The sequence below is a fragment of the Trichoderma reesei genome (genome assembly GCF_000167675.1).
Source record: "Trichoderma reesei QM6a unplaced genomic scaffold TRIREscaffold_5, whole genome shotgun sequence".
In the NCBI taxonomy this organism is placed as follows: Eukaryota; Fungi; Ascomycota; class Sordariomycetes; order Hypocreales; family Hypocreaceae; genus Trichoderma; species Trichoderma reesei.
The window spans coordinates 19,973-39,140 of record NW_006711152.1 but is presented as its reverse complement, the minus strand read 5'-3'; the positions used below and the strand labels follow the sequence as shown (position 1 = coordinate 39,140).

General features: G+C 52.7%; 3 protein-coding genes across 3 annotated transcripts; 1 reads left to right on the top strand and 2 right to left on the bottom strand.

Annotated features, from left to right (window-relative positions):
* Nucleotides 1-1,367: 1,367 nt before the first annotated feature.
* TRIREDRAFT_58285 (polyketide synthase) lies at nt 1,368-13,523 on the top strand (the record flags this gene model as incomplete). The annotated part of the gene is made up of 3 exons (XM_006963726.1): nt 1,368-6,480; nt 7,006-8,886; nt 9,079-13,523. 3 exons carry the CDS (start codon nt 1,368-1,370, stop codon nt 13,521-13,523), a joined length of 11,439 nt encoding a protein of 3,812 aa, XP_006963788.1.
* A 344-nt stretch (nt 13,524-13,867) lies between these two features.
* On the bottom strand, nt 13,868-14,896 carry TRIREDRAFT_120872 (uncharacterized protein; the record flags this gene model as incomplete). The annotated part of the gene is made up of 2 exons (XM_006963538.1): nt 14,780-14,896; nt 13,868-14,728 (listed from the first exon to the last, which is right to left on the bottom strand). Exons 1-2 carry the CDS (start codon nt 14,879-14,881, stop codon nt 13,868-13,870), a joined length of 963 nt encoding a protein of 320 aa, XP_006963600.1. The 5' UTR covers nt 14,882-14,896.
* Nucleotides 14,897-16,854: 1,958 nt separating this feature from the next.
* On the bottom strand, nt 16,855-18,043 carry TRIREDRAFT_105224 (uncharacterized protein; the record flags this gene model as incomplete). Its single annotated transcript, XM_006963537.1, has 3 exons — nt 16,855-17,088; nt 17,162-17,306; nt 17,388-18,043. 3 exons carry the CDS (start codon nt 18,041-18,043, stop codon nt 16,855-16,857), a joined length of 1,035 nt encoding a protein of 344 aa, XP_006963599.1.
* Between the last annotated feature and the right edge of the window lie 1,125 nt (nt 18,044-19,168).

The window sequence follows — 19,168 nt, the reverse complement described above, 5'->3', positions numbered from 1 at the left end:
ACAAGATGGACTCGCATGGCACTGAGTCACTGACAACTGCCAAGGGTAGCCGCATTTGGACATACCTACGGTCCGATATCTCCTGCGGAGAATCGTGTGAAACAAGAATAACACTGGATACACCTGCGTATGACTACGACCTACCAGTTCATTGTTACACAAGTCCTTGTCCCGGGCACTACGGATGCAGGAACGAACTGAAGGATTCTGCAATATCGACAAGCAGTTGACAAGGAATGTGATAGTAGAGCTTACCTACCTAGGTAGCATCCGGCACTGTATCACTTTGCTGTTGTACTACAACAATCCAATGCCAGATCGCCCCACCTAAGGTAGCTGGAGAATAAGCTTATACTAAGGCACTACGGCAAATTCTATTCTAGGGAAGACGTCGTCAATACAAGTACAACTGCACTGCCAGGGTTTGAGCGGTTGAGCGGGCAGCAGCGAGCGCGTCACGGGAATGGAGGATTTTCCGGGGCTAACAAGGGCTCAGCGGAATATTGGAGAGTGGCAGCCCGGGGTTGGAGGCAGGTTAATATCAGCATGCATACATGTATGCGTCCTGTGTCTCACACCCGACTGCATGTGCCAAAATATGGGGAGACAATGGAGCAGTGTCCCACGCCCTCCCGGCTAACGAGAGCCGCTTGTGCCGCACATCAAGTTGCAGAACGCGCCATCAGTCAGCACTGTTGGCGATATTCCGACTGAGGCTGGATATGACGGCCATGGTCAAAGGATTATCGGCGACTTTTTAAGGTGCAGCGGTGCAGCATTGGCCTGAAGCATAGCCCCGATTCATTCACCCTCTCTCTTCTGGAACGCTAGCCATGATGTTGCTAGCCCACACAGCTTAGTCCGTCGGAATACTAGATTCGTACTTTGAGCGCTATGTGAGTTCATGTGAGGCGTATCATGACAGCGAAGGGCATTGCGCGCGGGTCCAACTCGTGCAGCATGCTTGATCCTCAATTCTCCGCAAACATGTTTGCGACGGACTCAGAGGTATGCAAGTAGTCTCGCGTAAGATGCGCATTTCCCTTTGGTCGATGAAAAGAGGAGACGGAACGCTGCCTCTTGAACAGTCGTACGTCAAGGCGGATTGTCTGACGCGGTAGTTATTTTCGTATTGACACACACACACTCACATGGGTTCAACCGTGTTGGCAAAAGTCTAGTTATTGGATGAATAGTAGTTCAAATACTCAAGATACTTCCATTGAGGTTGAATTTGGAGGTCAAGCTCCCGTAGCTCTTCATCTTGCGCTTGGTTGTTCTTCACTGTTGTTCAGATCAAACAGGTCACTCTTTCTACTTTCCAACACCCCATTGCATGGAATAGACCACCTCTTCCAAAATCAACCATGGATCAACAAAGACAGCAGGATGGGCGGTTTCGCGAACCAATAGCGGTGATTGGATCCGCCTGTAGATTCCCAGGAGCGTGTAGCTCCCCATCAAAGCTATGGGATCTCCTCCAACAGCCCCGTGATGTTCTGAAAGAATTTCACCCCGAACGACTCAATCTATCCCGCTTCCACCACAAGAGTGGTGATACCCATGGCGCTACAGACGTCGGAAACAAATCCTACCTTCTTGAAGAGGACACTCGCCTTTTCGATGCTGCCTTCTTTGGCATCAGCCCAATCGAGGCTGCAGGCATGGATCCACAGCAGAGAATATTGTTAGAGGCTGTTTATGAGACATTCGAGTCCGCCGGAGTGACTCTTGATGAACTGAGAGGCTCCTTCACATCCGTTCATGTGGGATGCATGACGTCGGATTGGGCAAACATCCAGGCCCGCGATACCGAGACGGTGCCCAAGTACAATGCTACTGGCTCAGCCAACAGCATCTTGTCAAACCGGATTTCGTACATCTTCGACCTCAAGGGCCCGTCTGAGACGATAGACACGGCCTGCTCGAGCTCCCTGGTGGCTTTGCACAATGCTGCGCGGGGTCTTCTCAACGGTGACTGCAACGCCGCTGTCGTTGCTGGTGTGAACTTGATCCTGGATCCCGCCCCATTCATCAACGAGTCTAAGCTACACATGCTGTCTCCCGATGCCAGATCACGCATGTGGGACAAAGATGCGAATGGCTATGCGCGTGGTGAAGGTGCTGGTGCATTGCTGCTCAAGACGCTGAGCCAAGCTCTGAAAGACGGAGACCATATCGAGGGTCTCGTAAGGGCCACTGGAGTCAACTCGGACGGCCAGAGCCCAGGGATCACAATGCCGTATTCTCCGACACAGACTGCTCTTATTCAACAGACGTACGCGCGAGCTGGGCTGGATCCCATCAAAGACCGACCGCAGTACATCGAATGCCACGGTACAGGTACCCCCGCAGGCGACCCTGTGGAAGCACGAGCACTTAGCAATGCCTTCATCGGCCATGTTGACAAGTCGACCGAAAACCCGATCCTCGTCGGATCAATCAAAACCGTTATCGGACACTTGGAGGGTGGCGCTGGCATTGCTGGCGTCATAAAAGTCCTGCTCAGCATCAAGTACCGCGTTATCCCCCCCAACCTCCTCTTCAAGGACCTAAATCCGGATATCGCCCCCTACTATGGGCCCCTTCAAATCCCAACGACGGCCGTGCCCTGGCCAGAACTGCCACCTGGTACTCCTGCTCGCGCAAGCGTGAACAGCTTTGGATTCGGGGGAACCAATGCTCACGCCGTCATCGAGAGTTTCGATGAGAGCTTCGGACCCCGAGCTAGCTCTGCTGATGAAGGCGTGGTTGGTCCTTTGTTGTTCTCCGCGAAGTCTGGAGCTTCATTGCTGCGGTCTGTCAGGGACAATTTGGAGTATCTGCAAAAGGACGCATCGCTTGACCTCCGCGACTTGAGCGCTTTTTTGCAGTCAAGGCGTACCACACACCGTGTGCGTGCTCACTTTACCGGGTCATCTAGAGATGCAGTTCTTGAGAACATGACCAACTTCATTACAACTCATGCCCAGTCGGCCAGTGATCAGATCGGCCACCAGCCTCAGCTTATCAACCCGAAGGAGGTTCCCGGCGTCCTCGGTGTATTCACGGGGCAGGGCGCTCAGTGGCCCGCCATGGGTCGTGAGCTGTACTGCAAGTCAGCACTCTTTCGCAAGACCATTGAGGAGTGCGAAGCAGTTCTTGATGCGCTTCCGCAGCAAGACCGCCCCGATTGGTCTCTCACGGAAGAGCTCATGAAGGACGCTATATCTTCCCGTATTTCCGAGGCGGCCCTGTCTCAACCGCTCTGCTCAGCCGTCCAGCTTGCATTGGTCAAGCTACTCCAGGCGGCTGGCATCGCATTTGACGCAGTTGTCGGCCACTCATCTGGTGAGATTGCCGCCACTTTTGCGGCCGGTATCATCACGCTCCAGGGCGCCATGCAGATTGCCTATTACCGCGGTTTACATGCGAAGTCTGCTGGTGGCGCCAATCATGCCAAGGGCGCCATGATGGCCGTTGGGTTGTCGTTCGCGGAAGCTAAGCAATTCTGCTCACGCCCGGAATTCGACGGTAAGATCAAAGTCGCAGCTAGTAACGCCCCAAAGTCTGTGACGATCTCCGGCGATGTCGACGCTATTGTTCAGGCGCACGAGATCCTTCAGGCAGACAACATCTTTGCGCGCCGCTTACAAGTGGACACTGCATACCACTCGCATCACATGTTGCCCTGCTGCCAGCCCTATCTAAACTCGCTGCTGGCTTGCAACATCAAAGTCATGCAGCCTACGGGCAAGTGTACTTGGATTTCCAGCGTACGAGGCGACACACAGCTCCTCAGGGGTGATCTAAGTTCTCTCAAAGGACAATACTGGGTTGACAATATGGTTCGCACGGTTCTGTTTACTCAAGCTATTGAGTCTTCCATCTGGCATGGAGGCCCGTTCGATCTGGCCATTGAAGTCGGCCCCCACCCGGCACTGAAGGGCCCAACCGAACAGACGCTCAAAGCCTCGTACGGAATTCTCCCTGTGTATACTGGCGTTCTGAAACGAGGCGAAAACAACGTCGAAGCTTTCTCCGCGGCCGTCGGTACTACTTGGGCTCAGCTTGGGCCGGCATTTGTGGACTTTGCTGGTTATCGCAACCTGTTCTACGAGGCTGAGACGCCTGTATTCAAAATCCCCAAGGGATTGCCTTTATACTCGTGGGACCACGACAAGGTGTTCTGGCGCGAGGGACGTCTATCTCGCCGATTCCGTCTCGGGAATGACCAAGGCCACGAACTTCTGGGACGTCGCACGCTCGACGACAATGATACCGAGCTACGCTGGCGCAATGTCCTCAAGCTGGGTGAAATGCCATGGCTTCGCGGACACGAGGTTCTTGGTGAAGTACTACTTCCTGGAGCGTCTTACGTGTCGGTCGCTGTGCAGGCTGGCCATAACATTGCCATGACAATGGGAAAGAATGTTCGGCTGATTGAGATTTCCAACGTCGATATCCTGCGTCCGGTTGTCGTTCCTGAAGGCACCGATGGCGTCGAGACTCTCTTTACGACTCGCATTGTGGAGACGACCAGAGACCATATCAAAGCAGAGTTCATGTACTACGTATGTCCCGATGAATCTCTCGGTACTATGCTCCGGACTTGCAATGGCGAAGTCATGGTCTATCTCGAGACACAGACGGATATCGCATCCCCAGATACGCTGCCCGCTAAAGATGCCATGCCTTTGAACCTCACCAAGATTGACACGGAAAGGGTCTACTCTTTGTTTAAAGATATTGGCCTCAACTACTCTGGCCTTTTCCGCGGCATTTCTACCATTGAAAGAAAGCTTGACTATGCCAGCACTAGGAGCACCTGGGTGGATGGTCTGGATAGCGCTTACGTTGTCCATCCCGCCATGCTCGATGTCGCTTTCCAGACCATGTTCATTGCAAAGGCTCATCCGGCCAGTCGTCAGATCAACTCTGCTCTCTTGCCATCCCACATCGATCGTGTCCGCATCAACCCGTCAGTGCAGTTCACACAGCCTAATGAGGTGGCTGAGACTGCTGCCGAGTTCGAGACGTGGGCTGTCAAGCAAACGGCTAACTCGTTGGTTGGCGATCTCAACATCTACGATGCCGCGACTGGCAAAACCTTTCTGCAAGTGGAAGGACTTGCCGTAAACTCCGTGGGTGAGCAGGACGCCTCTTCCGACAATTCAATGTTTTCTAGAACTCTCTGGGGTCAAGATGTCACTCTCGGCCTTCCTGATCCAGTTAGAGATCCTGTTAAGGATGCCGAAGGGTTGCAGATGGCCCATGCTGTCGAACGCGTTGCAGTATTCTACGTCAAGAATATCCTCAAAGAGGTCAAGAAGGAGGAGAGAGCCGACTTTCAGTGGTACCACCAGCGCATGTTTGAGGCCTTCGAGAACCACATCAGTATCGTCAAGAACGGTGAGCATCCCATCATCTTGCCTGAATGGTTGGATGACGAGGAGTCCATTCTTGACGAACTCGACTCTAAACACGGCGATACGATTGACTTTAAGCTTCTCCACGCCGTGGGCAAGGACTTGGCCCATGTCGTTCGAGGTAACAAGCAGATGCTCGAGGTTATGACCAAGAACGACATGCTGAACCGCTTCTACATGGAAGGCTATGCCTCTGTTCCGACGAACAAGGCGGTGGGAGATGTAATGCGGCAACTTTCTTTCAAGTTTCCTCGAGCCAAGATTCTAGAAATCGGAGCCGGTACTGGTGGAACATCTTGGAGTGTGTTGAAGAGTATCAACGATGCGTACGAGTCGTACACTTACACCGATGTCTCATCTGGGTTCTTTCATCTGGCCGAGGAGAAATTCTCCGACTTTGCCCACAAGATAATCTTTAAGGTGCTAGACATTGAGCAGGAGCCCAAGGAGCAGGGTTTCAAAGAGCAATCCTACGACATCATCATTGCTGCCCTTGTCCTCCACGCAACCCACGACTTGGAAAGAACAATGCGCCATGCCCGATCATTACTCAAGCCCGGTGGTTTCCTTGTCATGGTAGAGCTTACAGGTACCATGAGTGTCCGCGCCACTTTGGTTATGGGAGGTCTTCCAGGATGGTGGCTGGGTGAGAATGATGGCCGACGGCTTAGCCCTCTCGTCACAGCCATCGAATGGGACAGGCTATTGCAGAATACCGGCTTCTCTGGTGCTGATGCCGTCATTCACGACTTGGCCGACGAAGAGAAGCACTGCACTGCCCTCATCATGGGTCAGGCTGTTGACGACGACTTTCAGCGCCTAAGATCTCCGCTGAGCACTGTCGCTGAGCTTCCTCCCCCAGATGACCCCATCCTTGTCATTGGAGGCAAGCGATTGTCAACGTCCAAGGTGATCAGAGAGATTCAGAAGCTATTTCCAAGGAAATGGGCTCGACACGTGCGAGTTTACAAGAGCATCGACGAAGTCAACGTGTCAGGAATTACTCCCGGTCTCGACGTTCTTTCCTTACAGGACCTTGATGAGTCTCCATTTTCACACACCATAACGGCTCGTTGCATGACCATTCTCCAAACCCTACTAATGAATGCTAAGAACATTCTTTGGGTTACGGGTGCCCGTGAATGTCAGAGTCCGAGAGCCAATCTCATCCACGGCATTATGCGAGTTGTGCCCTCTGAGCTCCCGCAGCTGAACGTTCAGGTGCTGGGACTTGAAGCCACTGCGACTCCCGTAGCTCTCGCAAGGACCTCGGTAGAGATGTTCTTACGGCTCCGGGAGACAGGCACAGATGGAGGCAACAGTCATCGTGAGATGCTGTGGTCCATGGAGCCGGAGCTCGACATTGTTCGTGACCGCATCATCATCCCTCGTGTGGTGCCCGACAATGAACTCAACGAGCTATACAATGCTTCCAAGCGCGCCATCACCAAGACCGTCGATGCAAGCAAGACTCCTGTGGATGTGGTACAGAAAGATGGCAGGCTGTCTCTGCAAGTGGCTGTGGCCGCCAGTAATACCGGCCGAGTTGAGTTGCTCAAGGTTCATTACTCTCTGCGCATTCCCAGCATGAGCGGAGATGAGCTTTTCATCATGGCCGGACGTTCCGGGTCATCATGGGTAGCTGCTGTCACCAATGCCAACACCTCTATCGCTAGAGTTCATGGCACACACGTCATCCCCATTGATGAGCAAGATTGCAGCCCGGAGAGGCTCTCTGCTATTGCAAATTACATCTTGTCATGGTCCATCTCGACAGTGGCCGGCCCCCACGCCTCGGTACTTCTCTTCGAGGCTCATGATTCCCTAGCTGCATCAGTCAAAGCTCAGCTTGCGGCAGCAGGTGGCAAGGCTTTCTTTGCTTCCACGCGGACGCATGGAACTCCGGCTAACGGCATCAAGATCCATGCTCTGGCGTCTAAGCGCTCCATTCAGAGAGTTGTGCCACATGATGTCCAGCTCTTCATTGACTGCTCGCTGGATTCTTCCCCAGCTGCGGCTACTCTTACGCAGAGCATGCCAAGTAATTGCATCAGCCGGCAGCTCGACGTACAACTTGTCCAAGAAGCTCTTCGTAGTGCCCACAGGGAGTCGGTAGAGCTGCTCAAGGAGGCTTTCGCATTCCCGGGCGTCGAATCGCCTGCTGTTCCCGTCGTCCCTGCACAGACGCTAGCCGGACGCAGCTTCATGTCTCTCAAAGCTCAAGCCTATGTCACCGATTGGACCACGCAGGTGATCTCGACCACTGTCCCGCCGCTCAGCCTTGAGGGTCTGTTCAGGCCTGACAAGACGTACTTCATGGCGGGCATGGCAGGAGGACTAGGCCTATCGATCTGTCAGTGGATGATACGCAACGGAGCCAAGCACATGGTCATTACCAGTCGTAATCCACAGGTGAACACGGCCACCCTAGAGGAAGCTGAGCGCGTCGGAGCCACGGTCAAGGTCCTCGCCATGGACCTGACCAACAGAGAGTCCGTCGAAAAGGTCGTGCAGCAAATTCGCGAGACTATGCCTCCCATCGCAGGTGTTTGCAACGCCGCCATGGTTTTGAAGGACGGCTTTTTTGTGGACATGGATGTTGATCAGTTTAACAATACCCTCGCCGCCAAGGTCATCGGGTCCGAAAACCTCGATTCTGTCTTCAGCAGCACTCCACTCGACTTTTTCATCTTACTGGGCTCGGTTGCCTCCGTCATCGGAAACGTTGGACAGTCCAACTACCATGCCGCCAACTTGTTCATGGATAGCCTTGTTCACCAACGGCGTGCGCGTGGCCTTGCAGCGTCCATTGTTCACATTGCCTATGTAACGGACGTTGGCTATGTTACCCGCGAGGAGCGCGACCGTCAGCTTGACTCCCACTTTCGCAAGGTCAGGCTCATGCCCACTTCCGAGACCGACGTTCACCACGCCTTTGCTGAGGCTGTGAAGGGTGGAAAGCCGGGGAGCACCTCGGGCTACCATGATATAATCATGGGCATTGAGCCGCTCAGGGAGCAGATTCCACTGGACCAGCAGCCTCTGTGGATGAAGAACCCACGCTTTGCCCACTTTGACCAGCACGCAATCCACGCCCAGCACGAACGTGGCTCGACGGGATCTATTGATAACGTCCGAGCCTTGGTGGAGAAGGCCGAGAAGGAAGAAGAAGCCATAGACGCAGTCATGGCAGCTTTCTGTGCGAAATTGGAATCCATCTTGCAGCTCACGGCCGGTTGTATCAATGTGCAACGCCCGATTACTGATTTGGGAATCGACTCGCTAGTTGCCGTGGAAATCCGAACATGGTTCCTCAAAGAACTCGGTGCCGACGTGCCCGTCGTTAAAATTCTTGGAGGTGATACTGTCCAGCAACTGTCTACAATCGCAACGAAGAAGCTACTGGCCAAGAATATGGAAGCCGGGGCTGAGAAGAAGTCGACAATTGAGAAGCCTGCCGAAGCTACAGCCCCGGTTCGTATCCCAGCCCCAACGCCTCTTGCTACTTCGCCACACATAGCTATTGAATCGTCTCATATTGCGTCTGGTGATCCAACTCCAGGTTCAACTGATCAAAGGGGCCCCATACTGACACCCGAGAGTGATCGGTCTTCCTTTCTCACAACTCCGGCTGCCGTGGATATTGACAGTGTGAGTGTGTTAACAGCAGCCACCAGCAAACAGGAGGAATCCATCTCGAGCAACAGCTCCTACACAAAGGACGATACGCCCGAGCTCGAAGATGAATACGAAAGCTCTGTCGGCGTCGCGGCAGAGGAGGCGGATGAGATGAGAGTTCGGCCAGGAATAATCCGTGAAGAGCGAATGTCACCCGCCCAGGCCCGCCTCTGGTTCATGTCTCAACATCTCGAAAATTCTGCGGCGTACAACATGGCTTTCCGTTACAAGGTCAAGGGACCTATTGGAACTGCGAGACTGAAGCACGCACTGTCGTTTACGACGCATAAGCATGAATGTCTGAGGATGTGCTTCTATTCGCACCTTGAAGACGGCCATCCTATGCAAGGTCTCATGGCCTCCTCTCTCTGCAACTTCAAGCACACTGTCCATGCATCCGAAGACGATGTTGCTCGGGAAATGTCGCGGCTTTCCACCTGTCAATGGAACCTGCAGTACGGGCATACGATGGAAGTGTCACTGCTTAGCCGCGACTCCGAGGACCACGACCTGATTATCGCATACCATCACATTGTCATGGATGTCATTGGGCTGGGCGTTGTTCTGGACGACTTGAACAATGCTTACAATATGAAGCCTGTGAACAAGAGTGCCGGATCATATATAGAATTCTCCGTGAAGCAGCTGGAGCAGCAAGCCCGAGGCGATTTTGACAAGCAGCTATCTTTCTGGGAGGCGGAGTTCAGGACAATACCTCAGAGGCTTCCGCGTCTGCCATTTGCTCGCATCGGCAGCCCCAGCGGCGTCGCCGAGTCAGTGCCTGATACGTATCATCAATACCGCGAACTGAACGATACGCAGTTTGCATCGCTGAAGGCGACCTGCCAAAAGCTTCGTATCAGCCCGTTCCACTTCCACCTTTCTCTTCTCCAAGTCTTGCTTTCTCGTTATACCAACACTGATGATCTCTGCATTGGGATTGTTGACGCCAATCGCAACGATCACCGATACGCTGGTACTGTGGGTTGCTTCGTCAACATGGTCCCGGTTCGCCTGCATGTGCCCCCCGGCAAGGCTTCATTCGCCGACGTCGCTCAGCAAACACGCAGGAGCGCCCTCCAGGCTCTTGAGCATTCGGCAGTGCCTTTCGACATGATACTAGACAAGATCAAGGCTCCAAGATCCTCTAGAAGCACCCCACTGTTTCAAGCGGCACTGAACTATCGCACCGGCTCCATCTGGGAATTGCCCCTGGGACGGGCCAAAATGACCATGGCAGATGTTAAAGACGCCAACAATCCATATGATCTGAGCTTGGGCATCGCAGAGACACGCACTGGATGCATGGTAGAGGTTTATGTCTCGTCCTCTGCTTATGGTGCCGAGGCTTGCGCTACCATCATGGATGCGTACATGCGTCTTCTGGATGATTTCTCCAACACCCCGGATCTTCAAATCAATGACTGTAACATCTATGGCAAACCTGAGATTGACAGCTCATTGAGCATTGGACAGGGCCCCGTCATACACTTTGAGTGGCCGGCAACACTTTCACAACGCTTCCTGGATATGGTCCGCCTCCACCATGGTGACCCAGCTGTGACCGATAAGACGGGCACCTTGACGTACTCCGAGCTTCTAGAAAGAGTCAACGGTGTGTCCGACACACTGATCCGCCATGGATGCAAGTCAGGCACCCGTATCGCCGTGCTTTGCGAACCATCCATCGACACCATCGTGGCCATGCTCGCCATCTTACACATTGGTGCCGTTTACGTTCCTCTGGATGTTAGCTTGCCGACGGCGCGTCATGTTGCTATGATACAGTCCTCCAAGCCATCGTTCGTTGTGAACCACGCTTCTACAGACGGTCAGGCGCGGGAATGCATCGGCAAGATCGAATTCCCCATCCGGCGAGTCGTCCTTGATGACGTTATAGAGGAAGAGATTAGAGTGACGGTGCCCTGTTTGGCGTCACCGGATGCTTGCAGCATCGTCCTCTTCACCAGCGGCTCGACGGGCACGCCAAAGGGCATAATGCTCTCGCAGGCCAACTTCGCCAACCATCTAGCTCTCAAGACGCACTTGCTCGGATTGGGCAAAGAGACCGTTTTGCAACAGAGCTCCACGGGCTTTGACATGTCCATTGTCCAGATGTTCTGCGCTCTCGCGAACGGTGGTCGCTTGGTAATCGCCCCCTTTGACATCAGGCGCGATCCAATCGAAATGGTGTCACTTGTGTGCAGCGAGCATATATCCCTCTCTATCGCTACGCCATCCGAATATCTCGCCTGGACCCGCTATGGGATTTCCTCGTTGAAGGAGAACACGGCGTGGCGACATATTTGTATGGGTGGTGAGTCAGTCACTCGTCAGCTGGTCTTGGAGCTTCGTCGTCTTGGCCTTCCAAATTTGAGAGTCACAAATTGTTACGGACCAACGGAGATCACGGCCGCAGCTTCATTCCAACCCATCGACCTCGGGGGTCAAGAAGATGCTCATCCAGACATGGTCAAGTACAAGGTTGGCAAGGTGCTCCCCAACTACACTGTGTCCATCCTGGATGCAAGGGGCAGCCCTCAGCCGGTCAACCATACGGGAGAAGTCTGTATCGGAGGGGCGGGAGTGGCCTTGGGTTACATCAGCGCATCCGATGACGCCGCCAGCAAGTTCATCGTGACTGCGCAGGGACAAAGGATGTATCGTACTGGAGATCGTGGGCGCCTCTTGTCTGACGGGACATTGCTGCTATTTGGCCGCATTGAGGGAGATTCTCAGATCAAACTTCGGGGCATCCGGGTCGATTTGCAGGAAGTAGAATTGGCCGTACTTGAGGCTGCAGACGGCCTCCTGTCTAATGTGGTTGTCTCTCAGCGGGGAGATGTGCTCATTGCCCATGCCACAGTCCCTCCAGGCGAACCTGAAGCCACATTGATCACTGAAGATGATCTGAATCGCGTGCTGAGGCGACTGGATCTTCCCCAATACTTTATTCCAGCTCGTATCGTCATCTTGTCATCCCTGCCCACTAATGCGAACGGGAAGTTGGATCGCAAAGCAATCGCAGCCCTTCCGCTTCCATCATGTCAATCAAGGGCTGATTCAGGTTCAGAAGAAGAGAAGATGACGATCGAAGAAGGCGAGTTGCGCCTTTTGTGGGAACGTGTTCTTCCCCAGGTCGCCCCCTTGACACGCATCGCGCCGTCGTCGGACTTTTTCCTCTTGGGAGGCAATTCACTTTTACTCATGAAGCTTCAGGCGGCGATGAAGGACTCGATGAATGTCATGATGTCAACCCGAAAGCTATACCAGGCGAGCACGTTACGGGAGATGGCTCGGGCGGTCGACAAGCAGCGGCGGTCGCAAGCTGAACATGATGACCAAAGAGAGATTGACTGGGCAGCAGAGACAGCTATTCCTAAGTGGCTCTTGAACCAGATTCACGAACAATCTCAGTCAAAGCAGGTCGTGGGCGCAAAGTCACCAGTGGAGAAGATCAGCGTGTTGATGACCGGTGCAACAACATTCCTGGGAGGTCACCTGTTGAAGTCTCTCCTTGAGTCGGACAAGGTGAGCAAGATTTACTGCATCGCCGTTCTCGCCGACGATCAGCATCTACTCCCTGAAAACGAAAAGATTGAATCCTTCAATGGAAGTCTGCTTTCACCCACTCTGGGGCTCGATGCAACTGAGCGAGTGCGATTAGAGAGCACGGCAGATATCATCGTTCACGCAGGAGGTAGCGGTCACTGCCTCAATACATACGCAACATTGCGCATCCCCAATGTTATCTCTACCCATTTTCTAGCCTCAATGGCGCTGCCGCGCTCTATTCCACTGCTGTTCCTCTCATCCAGCCGGGTCGTTCTTCTGACTGGAAACACTTCGCCCCCGGCGGCTTCCGTCAGCGGTTTCCCTCCGGCAACAGATGGGCGGGAAGGCCATATGATGAGCAAGTGGACAAGCGAGGTATTCTTGGAGAACCTTGTCGGACACCTACTGGCCTCATCACCCCGACATCAACAGAACCCTTGGACTGTCTCAGTGCATCGCCCTTCGGTCATTGTCAGCGAACACGCTCCCAATTCTGATGCCCTGAATGCGATCCTTCGGTACTCTATTTTGATGCAGTCATCGCCCCGAATGGACAATGTTGTGGGCTATCTTGACCTGGCCCAGCTGGATACCGTTATTGCGGAGTTGCGCCAGTCGGTGATCCAGCTTGGCTCGGGCCAGGGCAAACAGGAATCTACGAATATTCTTTTTAAGCACCATTCCGGTGGGATCAAGGTTCCGGCGAGTGAACTTTGGTCCCATCTGGGAAAGGTATATGGCATCACTTTTGATGAGGTTGAGCTGGATGAGTGGCTGCGCCGTGCGGCCAGGGCGGGGATCGATCCCTTGATTACGGCGTACCTGGAGGCTATTCAGGCCAACGGGGCAAAGATGATTTTCCCTTATATGGGAAGCGATTAATAACGCACGCACCGAAAGGAGGGGAATATTGGACCTTTTTACGCTCGGGATGTCATATTGATGTTTTGTACTGAGGTTGTCTCCTCTGTTGTGGGCGTGTTCTTCCCATTTTAAGAAGATGGAGCCAGCGCGTGATATGTATTTACCTTCTGTTAGAGTGGCGCTTAGTATGCCTCGATCACTTTCTCGTATCACCCTTTCTGATGCCTTTTCTCCTCTTGTATTGTTGTATTGCCGCTTGGCTAAGGTTTTACTCCAAATGTATAGCCTCAGCGGAGACCTTTGCGTAACAGTTTCTGTGATGAGCCGGTGTTTCATCCTTCTGCCGGACTACATGACTTCGATTAACCTTGACCGGCATCGAAGACTGCAAACATACCCCTCGGGCCCTTTCCACCCTCCTGCTGCTCGATAGGCACTCGACCTTGGAGCCACATTCTATGGTAATCTAGACCAGCCCATTGCCAACCCAAGTCCGAGAACACCCGTGCAGCGTGCTCGTTCGGCCCAAACGTTTCTGCAATGAGGCTTCCAGTTGACGTCAATATGCTCTGATGTGACATGGCCAGTTGAAGTAGCAGAGAAGCATGTTCCGTGCAATCCGCTATCAAGGGACCAACTCGATGCCCATGCTCACACCGACGAATTAGTATGAGTCCCTGAAGATCGTCTGAAGCTTCCGAGAGTATGGCAAAGCCAAATGCATCGGGGCGGGAGAATAAGGCCTCTTCCGTCCACAGGGCTGGGCGATAGAGTCCCGTGTGCGCGTGATCCAGACTCGCCATGGCGCGCGCATCAACTTCCCTTATATCAGTCACTCTATGACCCTGCTTTGGCTGTTTGTCTGCATAGCTGATCGGAACCTCATGTGCCGAGACGCGCGTCATGAGCTTGATTCTGGCCGCCTCAACGAATCCTCGCCTTGCATATGTGTTGACCTGCTCCTGTACCGCGTCTAAGCCGACCGTATGGATGCCATTCTTTTGGTATGTGTCAAGCATTGCTTTGAATAAAGCCGCACCCCAGCCTCTTCCCCGATACCCTTCATTCAGGATGAAGAAGCCGACCCATCCAGTCTGGTTTGGATACGTGAAACCAATGACCATTCCTGAAGGCTCGATTGAACCTGTTGGGACCAGTAAAAGCCAGTCCTCGCCGTGCCGGGCGACTGTGAAGTGAGTATTCGCATCCAGTTCATCGCGATTCTGGCATTTGTTAGCTGTAAACTGTCAAAGGACAGCAAGAAGACGATATACCCATCCTAAATCTCGCATGCGACTCCACCAGAGGTCTTTCACTTGATTCAGGGAGGACGCCGACTGAATAATGAAGTCAGGCTTGCTCGCAATAACAGGCATTCTCGCTATCGGCTACTTTGGAGTGTATCGTGATTGTCAGCAAATGTACAAGCAGATGATGGGGCATATAGTTCCGACCCACGGAGCTTTTGAATGAGATGCGTTTAGCCTGTGTGATGGTGAATCACTCGGGCGGGGTGCGAGTGACAGGCAAGGATTCAAGCTCTATATATACCTAAGGTACGTGGGATGATTGGGCGGTTAAGCCTCTCACAATTACAATCCCTTGTTGATAGCAGCCAATGTCACCCGCCACAGAAAGATCACTGGCACGCTTTGGAAGATTAGCGCTTATTAGACCCCGCGCCTGACCTGACCACAGTTTGACATCTGACAGCTAGTAGAAATGGAAGTCAAAAACTGTACATATGTGATTTCGATACCGTGATGGGGCGATGAACGCATTTGCATGCTTATGGATAACAACCCGTATTTGGCTGTGATGCCCAAGCCTAAGTGGACGGTCGCACAACATAAGTCATTGCTGGGACAGATATCGTCATCGTTCCCCTCATATTCAGTAACAATGGCACGACATACAGGTAGCTAGGAAGCACCCGTACCTAGGTACCTAGGTAAGCTGGCATGGATGGTAAGGTACCGTAATTGCCTTATCTCGAGGTAGGAAGATCGACACTGTCAGTACCTTACCTTTCTCGGTAGTATCCATCGTTGCCATTTCGAGCTTACATGAGTCCTACACATCGAAAACGATGCCGATATCCGCAAAATAATCCAGACATTCCCTTAGAATAGGTATGCTTTCTCAGGTAATTAATATTGGCAGAATCTTATTTAGTTGTTGAACATAGAATAATTGACAAAGGGCTCACAAGTCACAGGTGGGACAAGTTTGACCCGACGACGAAGCATTAAGCACAAGACACGCACCCTGTCGGCGAGAGAGGTCCAAGCAAGACAAAGAACAAAGCACAGATCCGCACTGTCCTCTCAAGGTCAAGAGCTTATCTCGCGAAGGTCCAAATCGTTTGACAAACAATAACAGCATTACAGAGGCAGTGCGCTTGAATACAGCGGTTCCTCTGTTATACAGGGTGATGCGAACAGAAGGCTCTACAAAGTCGATCATAGGTAGACAAGCCATTACAGGGACTGCTGTAACTCGCACGCTGAGAGATCGATTTTGCGCGACACGGCGCCGGCGTCGCCGAGTTTCCGGCGCCGGCCCGAGGCGTCCTGTTGGATCCGAAGAGGCGGCTCCGAGGCGGGGACCGAGCGGCAGGGAGGCGTCAATCTTACAAATTTGCTGATTGGGAATGTTTAGCGAGAGGGTACCAAAGATGAAGGTGACAATGGGCGACCATTTTTCTCCAAGGCTGGTAAGAAGGCAAGCTTGGATGCACCTCAAATTGGAGAATGAAGACTGTGTGTCAGCTGGCGCTGTCTTATTCTACGGCTTGACGCGCGAGATGCCATGGCCGACAGCTTGAGCTCTCATGTTGCAGGAATCCCGACGGAAGGTGCTACAGCTCTCTCTCTCTCTCTGAAGTCTATAAGTGTTTTCTCATTTGATGATAAAGGCATTCAAAGACTTTTCTCATATACATGCCTTGCACACCAATTTGAGCAAGTGCAAAGCCGTATTGGTAGGGTAGGCCAAGCTTCGCAAAGTACTTCTCATGGTGCTGGGTAAACATCTCTCAACACAGCCATCAGATACTGCTGCCTTGATGCAGCTAAAACCAGGGTTTTCCAGTATCGAATTTCAGGCAAAAATTTTCGTTACTACATGATGCGGGTTACTCCCATATCAGTATTGATCGCAAGAGCCCGCTTAGGCATTGGAACGCCCGGTTCGTAAAATGATGTCCTAGCCCCATGACACATGCAAATCAACAGGTATACAGTTCGTTATCAGGTTGCATTTCGTAAACGGCAATGGCTTCATAAACGGTGATTGCTCAAGACATCTAGCAAGGAAAATTAAACAAATGAACATAGGTATGCCTTCCTCACTTCCAGTACTCTTGAGACTCGATCGAGTCATTGTATCCGCTACGGGAAGAATGTATCGTAATTTCCGTCTGCACGAGAACGGGCTTTGGCTTTCCAACAGTTGAGTCTAGCAACGCTCCATCTGGATCCCTCGTTGTTCGCTTGGCGCTGACTGGTCCGAGAGAGTAGAAGTTGCCCCGGTCTCCGGAGGCGTAACTGCGGCCGCTGGAAGGGTTCTTGCCTTTGCGGAACTGTGCCAACGCGAACAAGGTTAACACGTGTAATCAGGGGCAACTTCAGGCAAAATTCTGGACTTGGACTCACCAGCCTCAGAAAGACGGGCAGAGAACAGAGCGTAATGCCCATAGCTGGTTCGATCCCCATCAATAAAACTTGCACCTGAATGGCGTCCAAGGCGCCGTTGAAGCCGTAGGTAGTGATGATTCGAACAACCACCTCGATGCAGGTCCTAGAAGAATTCGCATCGCTTGTCAGGACCCAATGGCGTCATTGCTGAGTAACCAGGAAATCCCAGTCTGTGAACACTTACAGGAACCCAAGAGAAAAGAGACCGATAAGGAGGCGCCTCTTGCTTTTGCTGAGGCTCAGTCTTCTGATCACCGGAAGAGGCATGATGAAGAGGATGGCGTCTGTGAGGAGTGACATGATGTCGATAGCCTCGTTCATCCTGATGAGGTTCGCTTGCGCGTCGGGGTGAGTCTTCATGCCGTTTGACCACCACCACGACAAATCTTTAAAGACCAAGAGGAATCCCAAGACACTCGCAATGCCAATGCAAGCTGTCAAGACAAACATGATCTTGACAGCCAATCGAAAGGTGCTTGACGGCGTGCTGAGAAGGCGATAGTAGAGGCAGAGGATAGAGAGCTTGCAAGAGTAGCAGGCAGCTGCCCACAGGAGGTTGAGGGAAAATGTGATTTTGGATACCGGCACATCGATGCCTTCGGGGTTATCGAGATACGATGGTGGCAGATATACTCCCACCAGTAATGTTATGAAGAAGCCCGCTGTATTCAGCCATGCCGCAATGGAGAAGTAGTCGCTGAGCTCAATCGGCTGTTGAGCTGTCGTCTTTGCGTACAACCGCAGGCCGACGGCGATCGTGGGCAGTATCATGAAGATGATGGCAAGCGGTGTTCCGTAGTGGCGCTCACTCCAGAGCTGATCCATGAATTCCGCATCCATCTTGGCGTATCTTTGGCGTCCGTCGACGTTGCTGCTTCCAAGCCAATGGTCTCCAACACAGGCCTAACTCTTCAGCAGATTCGTGCTTGCCTCTTCTTAGTCGGCTTGTTACGACCAGTCGGAGAATATCACTGACAAGGTTGAGGTAGAAGTGCAAGGTGGAAAAAAGAAGGGATCAGCAGCAGTGACGAGGCATAACACAAAATATGCAATCACCACGTGGAATTATAGAGGAAGATATCAGAACGATGCCAGCGCGCGACATTTCCCTTTTGATGTCTCAATTGCCTCCCCTGTTCAGTTTCCGAACGGCCTTATCGTGGCATCCCATGCTTGATCCCTGTCTACACAGCAGATCGGTTACTCAGGCACGCGACGGTCGATATTAGCGCAAGGTCCTGGACCGTGAGCACCCGCATCTTGACTCAGGGCGGAGGAACTACCAGACGACCTGAGGTGCTAACTATCAGTTTAGGGCGTCATCGACCCGAAGAATCTCAGCAGCGAGGCGTCGCCCAGATCAACCATTGGTGGAACAGAAACCCTTGATGGAAATTTTTTTTTCTTCAGCGGTGGCCAGGCACATCAACGTCGATCTACGTAGGGGCAGACGTACAGTCGTTGGTCTGCTGGCGAAATGACGCTGATACCAAGCCATGAGCTGAAGACATGCGGGAGCGGCCGTCAGTTCTGCATCCCCTGATGGGAACCTTTGCAACGAAATAACGCCATCAACCAACCCACCACCCAGATAAGGGCGAGATTAAGGGCCGAGGCACGACGCGCACGCGGGAGAGCCCCAGCCGACTCACCTTTTGGCTTGTGCTCTCTGGGGATGAAGACGCGCATTCTAGAATATAGTTGATGGCTGTGGCTCTTAGCTCCGGGCATACTCCTGGATTCGGAGCGGGGCGGGAGTGCGGCTGATGAACGCCGTCGAACATGGCCAATCCAATCGATTGGAAGCATGAGGCCAAGCTAGAGGTTCGCCCACGAGTTGCCGGCTTCGGAATCGAGCCATTTCCCCTGCAGCAGCCACGTCCTGTTTCAGTAAAGTTTATCGCTCATCGAATGATTATTCTGATCTGTTCCTTTTATGCCCGTTTCCCATCTTGACCAAACAGA